A 15830-nucleotide genomic window follows, 5' to 3' on the forward strand; every position below is an offset into this window, starting at 1 on the left:
AATTTTTTTTCTTATTTTTTTTTAAAAGCACTAGTGAAATGGTAAAAGTAGAAAAATGAAAGTCTCAAGTAGGTTGGTTGGACTTGGAAGAAGTAGAAGTGGAATTGGAGAAGCAACGGCCCACACAGATATCTTAAACAAAGCGAAAAAGAATAAGAGGATAAAACCGAGCAATGAGTTCCTTCTAATCCACTGCCAAGTTGGACAGCTCCTCTGCTTACGTGAAAGCAAACGCAACAGACTCTTTCTTTTCTTATATAAATCAACCCAAACTTTTATTTTTGGATAAAACAACACTCTTGACACTCTTCTCCTACTCCCAAAATTATGTACTAATTAAAAACAGAAGAAGAAATAAGACTGAGAAATTAACCAAACATCCCGTTCAGCTCCTCACTCCCTCCCTACCATTCCCACTTGTCCTTGTATATATATATATTTGTCTTCTGTCTTTCCATTTTTGGGTCTCTTTGGGACTTCCGAAACTAAGGTTTCTTTCTTCTGCTCAATAGTTTTCGTCTCAGCTATTTATGTACTTTCTTCTACACCATCATTTATGGTGCAATTGCTTTATGACTGTCCTTGTTAATGATTTTGATCTGTTCGTTATTTATTTTCATCATTCTAAGCCTACAATCTATCTGGGTATTGTTTCTTCTGAATACTTTTCTGCTCCCTCTATTATTTATTCATATTTTTAAATCATTATTTGTAGTTCTTAACTGATGATGATCACTAATTAATTATTTTTTAGCTACTATTACTGCTTACACTTTTCAGTTTGTTTCAATCTTATTTGTGTTGGGTTGACTTCTAATAATTCTAACTGAATAAATATTCCATTTAGAATTTCAGAGCATTTCTCATTGACTACCCAGATAGTTATTCTTTTATTACAACTAAATGATATAAAGTAGCCTATGTTGTTATCTTTTTATGACTAAGACAACTAAACAAAATAGAATAGTCTTCCTACTCCGATGCAAGGATGCTTGTGAGAAATGGAAGAATCTTAGTTGACCAAAATTTTATTATATCTGAGTGTTTTCATTTGATTTATAGCGTTTCAGAGAATTTGTAAGACTCAGAAATTGGCATTTGTGATTCCTTTCATCACGTTGTAAATTTTTAACAGAGTTTGAAATCCTTTACAATAGGCTTCAACAATATTGGATGTGGTGATTGAGAAATGGGTTCTTCTTGGAAGGCTCCTTCAAGTATTCTCCTGCTCTATTTGTTTGTTTCTCAATGCTATGCTGCTGAATATGGCGCAAGCCAAATGGGAACGCTGAGAGTGGATGCTTCTGAAGCATCTGGAAAAATAATACCTGAAACATTTTTTGGACTATTCTTTGAGGTTCATTCTCTGACCTGAGTTAATATATTTTCTTGAGTTTATACTGATTTCTGTCTCTTCTGTATATACAAAGTGTAGGGATTTAGTGCTGAGTCCCTTGTCTTTCCGATTCATGTAGCATCTCATATGATTTAACTTGTTTTAATGCTTGTTTGGGTTGACATAAGGACTATTGAGTTTTTTTTCTACCCACCTAAATGGGGTCAAAGATCCCTTTTATTTATTTGTACAAATCATCTGATTTTTTATTTATATGTGCATGTAAGAACACGTAGATTAAATCTTTATTTATTGGAGTTACTGTAATCCTTTGTGGCTTCAAGAGTGTGGAACGTATATAATGACACAATCAATATCATCTCCTAAAATTCTTTCACTGCAGGAGATTAACCATGCTGGTGCTGGTGGTATTTGGTCTGAGCTTGTAAGCAACAGAGGTTAGTTCCAAATCCACTGCAAATACAACAATACTATACATAAATTTATATTTATATTTCATAAATTAATATATTTAGTTCTACTTTATTTTTCTTTTTAATATGCATTAGAGTCAAAACAAAAATATTGAACTGTGCATTGAAATTAGTTTTGAAATTGTTTAACACTTGTGCAGCTCTGATTTTTATTCCAAATTTGTTATCTTTTTTGTATGTCATTTATCTAAACGATAATGATGATTTTATTATATTGTTACACCATCATCCTATCATGTCTATTATTGAAAAACTACGATTTCGAGAATTGTCATGTTTAAACAAGTTTTAAATGCAAAACTGGGTGAAGCTGTTAGGTCAGCATGTTGTTGTATGTGAATCTTGGAGTGAAATTAATAATATTACTTCATTACTTATTTTAGAACTGAGGGGTTTCTCATATTGGCCTTTGCTTTGCTGGTATAAGGTGAAAGGAATGTTAAGTTTCTAAGGTTACTGTAAGTGTGAAAGGGATTTTTCTGATGTTAGAACCTTCACATCCATTGATCCACAAAACCTTCCTTTTGAGCAGATAATTCAGTTACTCATGTTGTTTATGGTCACCTTAACATACTGAAAACTGATTTTAGGTTTTGAAGCTGGGGGCCCTAATATACCTTCAAACATTGATCCCTGGGGTATAATTGGAAAAGAGTCATCTTTGATTGTATCGACAGATCGTTCTTCATGCTTTGAACGTAATAAGATTGCTCTAAAAATGGAGGTGCTTTGTGGCAGCAAAGGTGCCAATTCCTGTCCACCTGAAGGTGTTGGTATATATAACCCTGGGTTCTGGGGCATGGTGAGAAGCTTTTACTACCAACTCCACATGTACTGATTTGGAAGTATTCATCTTAACAATAGTTTTCTTGCATTACATATTTTTATTTTTCATTTATTTTGGTTCAGAATATTGAACAAGGGAAGCAATACAAGGTTGCTCTTTATGTTCGTTCATCAGGATCAATCAATGTATCAGTAGCATTGACAGCTTCAAATTGGTTGCAAAAGCTGGCAGCTACTAACATTATGTAAGCACCAATGGCATAAATATTTGAAAACATCTTTGTAGTCTAAGTTACCTCGCAAGAATTGTTTTCTTGCATTTTTACTTCCTTCACTGCTTTGCAGAGCTTCTGCATCTGAAGTTTCAGACTGGAAAAGGTTTGAGCTCATCTTAGAAGCCAGAGGAACTGACACTAATTCAAGTCTTCACTTGACAACTACTGGCAAAGGGGTCATTTGGTTTGATCAAGTATCAGTCATGCCCTTGGAAACTTATAAGGTACATTATTTCCTTATGATTTCATGTGCTGTTTCAGGAGGTTCTTTTTCTTTTTTCGCTGAAATAAATGGTGATAGATTATCTCATTAATATCTCTTTGGCTGTAAGATTATGGGTTTTCCCTTGAGCTTCTTATATGGGAAAATATACACTTGCATTGAGATAGGACCCTAATTTTTACAACAATGGTGCAAAGACTCAGGGCAAAACCAGAAATTAAGACAAATGAAAGAGAGAGATCATAATAGGAGTGAATAATTTTCTTTGTTAAATAGGTAAAACTCAGGTACAAAACTTGAAGGTAATTTGAGAGACCTTCTACTCTCCCAATCCCAATACCCTAAGGACCCAAAGACTCAATATCCGAATACCCCCTTTCTATCAATACCCATATATATATATATATATACACGTACGCCTTAACCAGCTAATCCCAACAAACCACATCAAGACACCCGCTAAACATACCATATACTGTTATTATCATTATCCTATTAATTCCCCCCTTCATAGGTGTGTATCACACTGATACTGACTAGATACATTGTATGCACTAAGTTCTCTTCTCAGGAAGTAATGGCTAGTCAATTCTGATTTCCCTGGTGATATATGGTTCTATTATCAAATTAGCTTTCTTTTTCCTGATCATCTCCATTTATATCTATCAAGTCAAGTAATTCTTCTATGACCATTTCAATATGAATTCTGGACCTCATACTGGAAAGACATATAAGAATCTTATAGATGGTCAAAGCTATTGCAATTTCTGATGCATATGGATCTAGTATTGCTGTTGCTTATTATGAAGTTTCTTTCTAACACTTTCGCTGTGGCACAGGGACATGGTTTCCGAACTGACCTTATTGAAATGCTGGCGGATTTAAAACCTCGTTTCTTCAGATTTCCAGGTAAAATTAAAATATTGTCAATGTGTCATCGCTTGCAGATTTAAATTTCCTTTGTTTATAGACCTTCACATCCTGCTGGCTAAGGCTCACAAATTATCTCGACATAAGATTTCTTTCATTGCACGGAAGTCTGTTTAAGACTTATTTTTTTAAATAGTTGCAGAACAACTTTAAAATAAGTTTTGGTTCAAGTTTCCATGAAGTTTTTGAATAGTGCTAATCCCACCTGTGGTGATGTTTTGTTAGAATCATAAAAATTTCTAACCTAACACAGTGGACTTTATGTTGGATTAGGTGGCTGTTTTGTTGAAGGTGAATGGTTAAGGAATGCATTTCGATGGAAAGAAACCATTGGACCATGGGAGGAGAGACCTGGCCATTTTGGTGATGTTTGGATGTACTGGACTGATGATGGACTGGGTTATTTTGAGTTTCTTCAAGTATATCTCTTAAAACTATGACCTTGGAATATATTTATAAAAAAATGTAAAAGTTTATTTGGATGTTTTATGTTCTTCTATTACATTTTAACTTAATTTCTTTCTGCAGCTAGCTGAAGACCTTGGTACATTGCCAGTATGGGTGTTCAACAATGGTACTTTTCATTTGATTCAAAATTCAAGTTTAGCCTTTTCATTTTCCAAAACAATAAATGATTTGTTTTTATGTTTCTTTATCACAGGAATCAGTCACCAGGATGAAGTTGACACATCTGCTGTTTTACCATTTGTGCAGGCATGTGTTTTATTTTGTAGTAATATTAATTTGTTTTCATACATTAAATATCTATAATTTCTATTTTAGTTAGTACATTTTCTAATTATGTTAATTCAATCTAATCAATTTATTACTATTGTTTTTGTTTATACATATATTTTTATAACGACATATAATGAGCTTCATAACCATGATTATTGTTATAGGAAGCCCTTGATGGTATTGAGTTTGCTAGAGGTGATGCTAATTCTACATGGGGTTCTGTTCGTTTTGCCATGGGACACCCAGAACCTTTTGACTTGAGATATGTCGCTATAGGAAATGAGGACTGTTGGAAAAAGAATTATAAAGGTTTGCATATTTCTGTAATTTATGTTATTGCTTGAAAATTGTTTATTATCTTTCTTGAAAGAGCATGGAAGAGATTCTTTAATGCATAACTTAATATATTTTTTTTATTTGCTCGTGTGGGAATAGCTTTTATGCCTTACTTGTTATAGTAATGAACATAAATACTGCAAACTTATTAGAAGAAATTGCTGATCTATAGCACAAAATACTACTTTTATGATCTTTTTACTGACCATTCAAAAGATTTCATTTTAGTTCTTATGATGTTGGTGGATTTGTTAATGAAAGAGTGGTTGGGCTAAATTGCACATTATATATGAATCTGACAATATAGCCTGGCTGATTATTAAGTAGGGCCAATACTTATGACTTCATTAACATTCAACACTTAAGTTTATTTTTAATTTTTATGTAAGAAATGTTGCCTGGAATTATTGATTTAATTAATCCCAATTTTTTTTCATGAATATGGGTTTAAAACAATTTCTGTTGAAGGCTGCAAGAAAATGTTGTACCGTGGCACATGAGATTCAATCTTATTCAAAACTATTGTGCCTAAATCTGTTATGATATCTCCAAACTTATATTTATAAAATTACAGATATCTAATGATATACATTAATACATATCCTAAACATTTCTTTTGTCATGACATTTTATTTGTCCTTTTCTTCTCATTTGACCAGGAAATTACCGCATATTCTATGACGCTATTAAACGTGCCTATCCAGATATCAAAATAATTACAAACTGTGATGGTTCTTCTCAACGGTTGGATCACCCAGCTGATTTGTATGATTATCATGTAATGTTTTAGAATCAGACCTATTTATAATTTTCTAACAATCTCTCTACCTAGAGGACCATAAAATAATGCAAGTTTTCATAATTGCCATGTAGAGTAAGTGTTTTAAATATCTGATTTGTTTGTTAGGTTTATACAAGTTCCAGTGACATTTTCTCCAGAGGCCGTCACTTTGATTCTGCGTCACGGAGTGGACCTAAGGTTTGTTGATACTTGATGTGCTTATTTGTTGGTCAAAATACTTTTCTCCTGAATCAATTTGTTGGTTTTCTTGGAATTGTGTCCTCCAGGCTTTCGTAAGTGAATATGCAGTTACTGGAAAAGATGCTGGCAAAGGAAGCTTTCTTGCAGCACTTGGTGAAGCTGGATTCCTTATTGGATTAGAGAAGAACAGGTGTTATAGCCTTTCATGAGTTTTAAGTTGTTTCCTTTTCCCAGTATCTATGCTTGATTTTTTTCTTGAACGTTCTGTTGCAGTTCTTATTTTTTATGTTGAAAGTATGTAAATCTTTCATGCATTACATGCAAGGAGCATATATATTTTTTCCCCTCTTGTTAACAAATGAAAGAAGACAGTCAAATCTTCAGTTAGACATAACAGTATTTTGATAGAAATGATCTTTAAAAGTTGCAATCTTGTAGTATTAGAAATAATCTTCATAACTGGCAATCTTAATCACACTCCACAACATATCACAATTATTTACATAACTTACGCTGCATACCTGAGTTTTCATCAACTTTGTGTATTGGGTTTTTAGTTCTCATCGGTGTACCTTTTTCTAACATCTGATAATTTCTGCATATTTCCTAATATTTCAATGCAGTGATGCAATTGACATGGTTAGCTATGCACCTCTCTTTGTGAACACCAATGACAGACGGTATTTCTCTGATTCTATTCTTTTTCCTTTTCAGCATTTGTCTATATTTAGATGAATTTCAAAGATCACAAGTAGTATGTTCTGTTCTAATGTTTTCATGAAATTTAAAAAATATATATCTTTTATTAAGATGGAACCCCGATGCAATTGTCTTCAACTCCTCCAATGCATATGGCACTCCTAGCTATTGGGTGCAACGATTTTTCACAGAATCAAGTGGGGCAACTCTTCATAAAACAACCCTAAAAATGAATTCCTACAATTCAATTATCGAGTCTGCTATCTCTTGGAAAAGTTCAGAAGATGACAAAACTTATCTCAGAGTAAAGGTATCAACTCACGCGGTATCTTATTTCAAAGTTTTATGTTTTCAAATGTTCAATGGCATTTTTTTCTTCCAAAAGGAATATACCCTTAGTTTTTGATATGTATGTACAGACATGCGCACAAGTGTGAATTGTTGTAAATGTGTATCTTGTACCAAGTCCATATATAGTAATGCTTAAAAAATGCATCAAATATATAAATAATTAATTATTCATCATTTATGTTGTACTCTATTTTCCAGTCTTTATGGATGTTGATTATCCAAGTTGCAAACTTAGTTATTTCATTATTATCTACCTTTTGATCTCTATCTAAACACTCTAATTTAAGCTGCTGCAAAGTTAATTTGTCTATTATTAAGTTCTGTTTTTTCTTTTTCTCATTCTTTTTATTTGGCTTTGCACTGTTCTCATTTTCTGGTTGGTGTACAGATTGTAAACTTCGGAGGTGACACGGTCAATATCATAATTTCCATTGACGGATTGGATCCAAACTCTGTAAAACTCTCAGGATCAACAAAGACTGTTTTAACGTCTAATAATCTGATGGATGAAAATTCTTTCAAGGAGCCAAATAAGGTACTTGAACATCCTTCTCTGTTTTCCTCTATGATATAATGTAGTTGAACCCTAATCTTAGGTTTTGTATTTGTTAACAAAAAAGGATTTTCTGATGACTCATATTTCACCAATTAATAGTTTTCAAGGTTTCTCCATGTTGTTCAATCTAGCCAAACTGAACTCTTCATTTCTTCTTCTTTTTTGTGTTCACAAGAAAAACTAATGCAAGTCTTTCTATATAGAATGTTTATGGAAGTATGTGATAGGAGAAAGAAGGCAAAGAGGGAGATGAAACAGAGTTATTAGTGGATTGATTTCGAGTGATATGGTGTTTCCATAGGAAAGATTTTAGGAGGGGAGAGTTTGCTATGGATATATATATATATATATTTATATATAAAAGAAAACCCATTTACCAACACAGTCCATATATATAGCCTTCCAATGTTATCATTATCTGTTAAAAAAAGAAATGAAAACAAGAAAAGTGATCATAATTCAAGATTGAAAAGCCAATATACTGCTGCAAATCTTTATGAAATGTTAATCTTTTTCTTTACTTGTAATCAAATGTGATTGGTTCATTCTTTTACACCATTTAAGAGAATTTAATTAAAGCTTCATCCTTTGGTTGAATGCAGATTGTACCAACCCAAAGTCTTCTGGAAACTGCTGGAGATGACATAGATGTCGTACTGCCGCCGCATTCTGTGACGTCATTTGATTTGTTGAAAGAAACAAGCAGCATCAAGATTGCCGGAGCTTACTCTTTCTCAAGATCTTCTATGTAAATAAATTAGTCAAATATGAAGTGTAATCATCTCTAATAAACTCAAATAACTAAAATGTCTAGGGACAGCTTAGTTTCCTATTTATGCTTATAATGTATTGAATATATCTATTACATATATAACAGCATGAATATGGTTCAATAACTGATCAAGTCCCAAAATTGTGGAAATCATGAAACTATAATCTTCATCAAATTCAATCATCACAATGTCTAGAATTTCAATTTAAATATTCTTTTAAATCACTGTTGAATCCACTGCGACTGTGTATAGTTATTCTCAACAAATCATTAATGCTCAAATAAATTTATACTCATCACTACTCTCGGCTAATGCAGAAATATACATGCTCAAAGATCAAAATCACTTAATAGGCTTGTAACATATGGCTTAGGTGTAGATTGATGACAAAGAATAATTTAGGCTCCCTTGCACCATAACCACAAAGAACCTTCCACTATAACAACTTGTATTTTTCAATTTTCCAATCCTCCTCTCTTTAATTCACTTCTTTGTAATTTGTTTTTTTCATATGAGTTACACTCTCCAAAACTTATTTTCTTTTTAGTATATTTTTTTTCACAAGAAGTGTAACTAAAATTTTTTTTTCATTGAACACATTTTTTATCTTCAAAAACATCATAACTTTTGAATATTTACACTTTCTTTATTTTCACATCATATTGTAGTGAAATAGAAAAAAGAGAGGATCCCAATTATGATTGTGGAAGTGGTTAAACATTTTATTGAGGGAGGAAAGAGGGAGCTGATGAGTGGTAGATAGAAAAGGCCAGCAGCTTAAGTAGCCAAAAATGACTCAATGAGACTAAGATTTGCATGACTTCAATGAGACTTGTGCTATATGACTGCTTTAATATTTTATCACCAATATGACCGACAAGTATTGAATTTGTCTATTTTTAATTCATTATTTTTCTATAATTATGCACTTAATTATTTGTTTGTATATGTTTAATATTTTGTGTTTTTAGTACTTCCAAGACATTTGGGTGAAAATAATGAATTTGGGATGTTTTACAAGCAATGATTAAGCTCAAAATTACAAGTCTGAAACTTCACACTTGATTTTGATAATTTTCCAATGCTCTTTTGAAAATCTTTCAAGAAATACAAGTTTTAGATATTTTCTTAGCATTCCATATCTATTTGAATCATCCAATTCCAAGTTATATCGAGGAAGTTATGGTTAAAATACTGTCAGTGGCTGCAGCTGAAGAAAAACGGAAAAAAAAACAGAAAAAATGCTATGGCCGCGGCTAGCCACATCCCAGGCCGTGACCACACCAACAGAGCCCAGTGCCCGCGGCCAGAAATATCCCAAGCCTCAGCCAGAGCTCAATTTTCTAGAAAATACATGTTCCAGTGGCCATGACCAGCAATCGATTTTTCCTTAATTTTTTAATTTTAAATATATTTTTGAAAGGGCTATTAAAAGGGTTAGGGTTAACTTTTATAGTAACTTTGGATTGCGAATTTTAGAGGCTAGAGCAGCAAAGGAGAAGAAAAGCACCACCATCTACATTCTTTAATCTAATTTTTATTTCTTCTCAAAACTTCTTTATTGTTATTAAATATTTATGTTTGTGAATATGAATGTGATTATGGAGTAGTTTTTTTTATTGGTTAAGGGTTATTTCAAAACCCTAGACATGAGATATTGAATGCATTAATGAATTTTATTCCTTCTATTCCCTTATATTAAATTGCTTCTATTTTTCTATTTGAATGCTATGATTCTTGTAAAATCTGGTTTAGATGGCCACTAATTAGGGTTTTGCATTGTTCTACTATCATCTTAGGAATGATATTCACCTAACAGTTTAGGATTCTAAGTAGAGTGATAAATTGCAATTAGGGTATTGTGATAGGTATCTTGATTGTGATGAAAAATAGAACCTAGGTTAAATGAATTGCATGCTTAATGATTGTGATGAAAAATAGAACCTAGGTTAAATGATTGTGATGAAAAATAGAACCTAGGTTAACTGAACTCCTCTAGGCAACCCAAACCGGCCAAGTCGTTGATGTCTCCAAGTGAGGCCACGCCCCGAAGTCTGCCCTCGAGGAGAGGATGTCTCCAAGTGAGGCAACGTCCCGAGCCAATCTCCAAGTCGTGGATGTATCCAAGTGAGGCCATGCCCCATGGTTTGTCCTTGAGGCGAGGATGTCTCCAGGAGAGGCCACATCCCGAGGAGTTCTCTTCACTCGCCAATCTCCCAGGTCTAGTAATCTGGTCCTCGAACTTGGAGTTGCTGCTAGGTGTTAGTCACTACGGGTATGGGCCACCAGAAGATCATCTGGCAACTTTTGGTAAGCCTCGATTAGTGGTGTCGAGTTCGTACCCTCGACAATCGGCATTTCCCACAACGCTACCTGACATGGGCGAACGTGTGTTGCAACCTGACACTCAGAGACATGTTCCCCATAAAGTTGGTACACAACTTTCTGCAATGGGCCTCGTGCAATCCGCCTGGTTGTAGTCTCGATTTAGTGTAGCCCTTTTTGTATTAATTCAGCACTAATACCCCATTAATGGGGGAATTCGTATTAATGATACATGATTAATAGTAATGACCCTAACCTCTATAAATAGGGCTGGGGTATCTCCTTGTAAAGGGTTCAGATTTTAGAGAGAAAAATTATGTAACTCAGTTGTAATGCCCCGGGTAACCAAGACTATTACACTGTGTGTTTAAAATAGTGCAAGACCTGCTACTCAAGTCAATTGAATATAAATGTGTTTCGAAAGTCATCTAACAGGTTAGGGTTAAAAGATTTTGATCATAAATGATTGATTTTCATTAAGATAAAAGTTTGATACATGGGATCCCAAAAATAATGTTTACATAGCGGAAACAACTCTAAAAAATTAATATAGCTATAGCCAATCTAAATGGAAAAATACAAGTTTGAGCTCTAGTCCCTGTAATTCCCTCGGCCATGGTGGTAGAGCAGCTATCGATGTACACTCTGCCCCCAAAGCTCTCCAACTCATGGCTGGTCCAGCTTTCCTTTCCCTTTACCTGCACCACGTAGCACCCGTGAGCCAAGGCCCAGCAAGAAAACTAAATTCAACAAAACATAGGTAGTAACAGAGCATACATAGCAAACCTCAGATTAATCAGTACAATAACAACAAAATACAAGTATTAAACTAGACAACGATAAACATATGCTTTCAAGCATATAACCCAATCTGTAATACAAATATTTAGATGTCGGCACCCTTAGGCTGAGCCCTCTGGTTATTTAGCTGCTATCGACTCGCTTAGGTCGAGCTGCGTTTAGTATGCTTATCATCAGCCCTAGCTCCCTTAGGCCATACTTTTACATTACACATAATAGTCATATAAGTTACAAAACACACATACGTTCAATTATAGGGAATCTCAGTCCCATTCACCACCACATGGGTGCAGTTTTCTTACCTTGAATCCCGAGCGATAGATTTTGAGCGGTCCCGAGGTTGATCCTCAGTCCTGAGTCTTAATGGTAACCCTAGTCACAAGCAACAATGGATAACCATCAAATTCTAATCCCATTAAATATTTTGGAAAAAAATACTAGCCTCCGGGATCTCGAATTCTACTAAACCGGGTAGAATTCGTCTCGAGCGCTTAGGTTTAAATCCCCGAGCCTTCTCGAGCCTAAAAACACACCTAGGCCATAACTGTCTAGGCAGGGCGCAACTTGGCCTTGAGGGTCATGTCGCGCTTCAAGTCAGAGGCGCAGCCTCTTGCTTCTTGTGGGAGGCGAGCTGCGACTTGCCCCCTAGGGTCCCGGTGCACCCTTAAGTCAGCAAGCCCTGCTAGGGCATTCTAGGTACGCGGGTCGTGACGCCCATGATCTAGGTCACGGCGCACCCCCGCGAACCCATAATTCCCTGGGTTTCCAACATTTTCCCCCAACTTCAAAGGCCTATAATCCAACCTAATTATACACCCAAACCCATACCAAGTCCAAAATCCTTAATATCACTTCAAAAACAACATATATAATCTAAAACATTAGCTAAATTTCCCTAAAATCCTAAACTTAGAAACTAACTCAATTATCCCCAAACATGTCCAAACTTAGGCAAAATTCAACAAGTCAAGACCTGAAACCTTACCTCTGTTAATGGCTTGAATTTTCCCCAGCTGTTCCTTGTCTAGCCTAGCCTCAATTCTCCAGATTTCCCAGCCCAAATCCTTGAGTTTCCTCCTTCAAAGCTTCAAAGTCCCTTAGTTTCTAGAGAGAGAGAGAGAGAAATCGTGTATGAGTGAGAGAGAGAGAGAGACAGAGAGAGAGTTTAAGTGTACTAAGAGTATTCTAGTTATTCCCCTGAGTTAACCTTATCGCATAACCAAAAGACCAAATTTCCCCTTAAGTCTATCTAAATCCTCAAGTGCCACTAAGGGAAATTTCGTAATATGCCACATCCTGCTAAGTCCTCGAATATTCCTATAAATCCTCGTTCAATCCCGACATGTCCAAAAAATTTCTAACTTACTACCCATTACTCAATAAACCCCAAAACATGCATTAAACTTTCCAAAATACCCTTAAGCTCACCTCGAGCCGGGTATTAAACCCTGATGTGACTATTCTGCTAATCCGCTCACTAGGACGCCTCGAGTCGTATACTGAAAATATATCCACATATTAATGTGGCCTCAATCATTTAACACATATAATCACATTTATACCCTTAACGGGCCAATTACAGATATGCCCCTATAAACAAGGGCGGGCCCACATGCATATTTAATACTCATAAACATGCATCTAAATATATTCATATCATCACATATATCAAGCATGCCACATAGTCATGCATTTAATCAATAAATCACACATATGTCCAATTATGCCATCACGACATGCTAATCAAGGCACTAAACCTTATTAGCATTTTGGGTTGTTACATCAGTGAAATGTATATGCTGTCTGAGAACCACCATTGAAGGTTGCTCAAACAAGTTTCAAGCTCACTAAATACCAGAGACTCGTGAGCTAGGGCTCTTTTATAGCCTGAACCACTTAAAATCCTTGTGTTCTTTTCTATTATTTTCTTCAAACTCTCGGATTAGCCTGAACCACTAAGTCAGGTGCAAATTTAGCCAGCCTGTCAAATTTCAGGGCATACTCAGTGACTGACACAGTGCCTAGCACCAACCCAGTAAACTCATTCACTTTCGCCGCTCTAACTGCATTACTGTAGTACTTCTAGTTAAACAGGTCTCAGAACTCATCCCAACTTTTAGTAGAGACATTTCGAGTTTGGGACGCCACCTCCCACCAAATTCGGGCATCGTCTTGAAACATAAATTTGGTGCAAGCCACTCAGTCATTACCGACCACCCTTATAAAATCCAAAATGGAGGTAGTAAGGCTCATCCACTACTCAGCCTTGAGTGGATCCAGACCTTCCTCAAAGGTTGGAGGGTGTTGTTTTCTGAATCTTTCGTACAACGGTTCCCACATGTTTTCAACCTCTGGCTACTGTACCACTGGAACCACAAAAGATGGCATGACTGGTGTAGCGTCCTTTGACAGAACCTGCTATCTCAATAACCAAATCTCCTCTTCTTGACTCTGAAGTCTGGCCTGCATTTCAGCAAGCACCTGCTGCCAGTTCTCAGGGACTGACGAAGGGTTCTGACCCTGATTGTCATCTCGAGCTTCGATCTCAATATCAACTAGTTGAACTAATCGCCTTGGAGGCATAACTGTCCAAGTATATCTTCAATCAACAACTCGAATTATCAGGCAATGATAACGGGTTTTAGAAGTCACCCCACAGTCCAACACCAACGATTAAGCAAATACATGAAACCATAATGCTAATAAGCATTTCAATAACACTAACACACAGTAGCAATGCTACTAAGCATGCCTTTTCATATTCACATAGTAGTCAAGGGACAGGCCCCATTAGTACATTTCATGCTTCCCATGCTAACATGCAAATACATCATATCTATTTCAGTCAAGCAATTAACATATATTCAGATCATTGGTTACCCAACCATGAGTCGAGCTTTTCTTTAGTGATGAGTGTACATGCCCAGCCATTCTTCAGGAATCATTAAACCTTGGCAGCTCTGATACCAAGTTGTAACGCTCTACTAAACCAAGGCAGTTACACTGCATGTTTAAAATTATGTTGGACTCGTTAAACGAGTCATTTGGATTAAAATGTGTAGTTAGGGTTAATTAAAATTTGGTAATAATTTTTTGGTCAAACGATTGCTGCTTTTAATTAAAAGATTTGATATTTACACGGGATCCCCAAAAAAGGTTTATAATGGATACAGGGGAGAATAAACAAAATACATAACAACCGTCCTAAGCGTAAAAACCCCTAAACCCTAGATCTCCAAAAGAAGTCTCGACCGTAGCAGTCAAGTAGGCCACATATATACACACCGCCCCCGAAGCTCTCCAACTCATTGCTAGTCCAACTTCCCCTTGCCTTTACTATTGGGAATATATATTTTAGAATCATACATATTTTCATGTATGTTTCATATATTAAACAAATTAACATTTAAAACAATCTAGAAACATGTTTCTAATGAATTTCATTAAGTAGTTAAAATAACAGAGTTTAAGAATCTTACTTTTACGCAGCTGATATTGAGACTCCTTCCTTCACTCGTTTTAACCCTTGTTCCTTTATGTCGGAGAGTATAACAAGAGAGTGAACTGGATCTTCAAACTACACAATCTTCCACAATTTTATCTGATCACCTAGACTAGGGTGGGCAATTCTCAATACATGAGATGGAAAAATTATTGAGAAGAAGAAAGCAGTGATGGACACCCACAATAGGTCTCTTTTGAGTCTAGGTTTTTGCTTTTTTACACTTACTTGGCAATCCTAGACTTAAGTCCCTATTTATAGCAACATTTGAGGGCTAATTTAATTTAATTAAAAAATTAAAATAATAGCTTAAAAATCCCTATATGGCTAAATATTAGATATTTTACCAAGCCTTGAGATTTTTTCATTTTTTTAATTCAAATACTATTATTTTCTATAATCATATAATAAAACAAAACCCTTATCAATTAATTAATTAAATAAATATAATATAATATATATTATAAACAAATTTCTTTATATACGAAATCTTTATATATATAATTATAATTATATTAAAACATTAATTAATTAAATTATTTATTCAAGTTAACTAATTATAATTTGAACCTTGATTTAGTACCATTTATCAATTTGACACAAATTTGTCCTAATTAATAAATTTACCTAAAATTCTCTTTTCTTCTCTAAATTCCACATCTTAGTAAAATTGTTTAAAATTGACACGAAACAATTTTGACAATCCTAATTGATAATTAAATC

At 34.8% G+C, this 15830-nt stretch overlaps 1 protein-coding gene across 1 annotated transcript; it reads left to right on the forward strand.

The window, feature by feature from the left end:
- The first annotated feature begins 283 nt into the window (after positions 1-283).
- On the forward strand, positions 284-8602 carry LOC133823219 (alpha-L-arabinofuranosidase 1-like). Its single transcript, XM_062255868.1, has 18 exons — positions 284-490; positions 1158-1357; positions 1740-1794; positions 2421-2632; positions 2740-2861; positions 2962-3115; positions 3954-4023; positions 4318-4463; positions 4573-4618; positions 4706-4758; positions 4947-5091; positions 5778-5896; positions 6026-6097; positions 6187-6290; positions 6724-6780; positions 6911-7109; positions 7539-7685; positions 8309-8602. The coding sequence occupies exons 2-18, from the start codon at positions 1190-1192 to the stop codon at positions 8456-8458; spliced, it is 2019 nt and encodes a 672-aa protein (XP_062111852.1). The 5' UTR covers positions 284-490; positions 1158-1189; the 3' UTR covers positions 8459-8602.
- Positions 8603-15830: the final 7228 nt, after the last annotated feature.

Source organism: Humulus lupulus, chromosome 3, assembly GCF_963169125.1.
Source record: "Humulus lupulus chromosome 3, drHumLupu1.1, whole genome shotgun sequence".
Classification (NCBI taxonomy): Eukaryota; Viridiplantae; Streptophyta; class Magnoliopsida; order Rosales; family Cannabaceae; genus Humulus; species Humulus lupulus.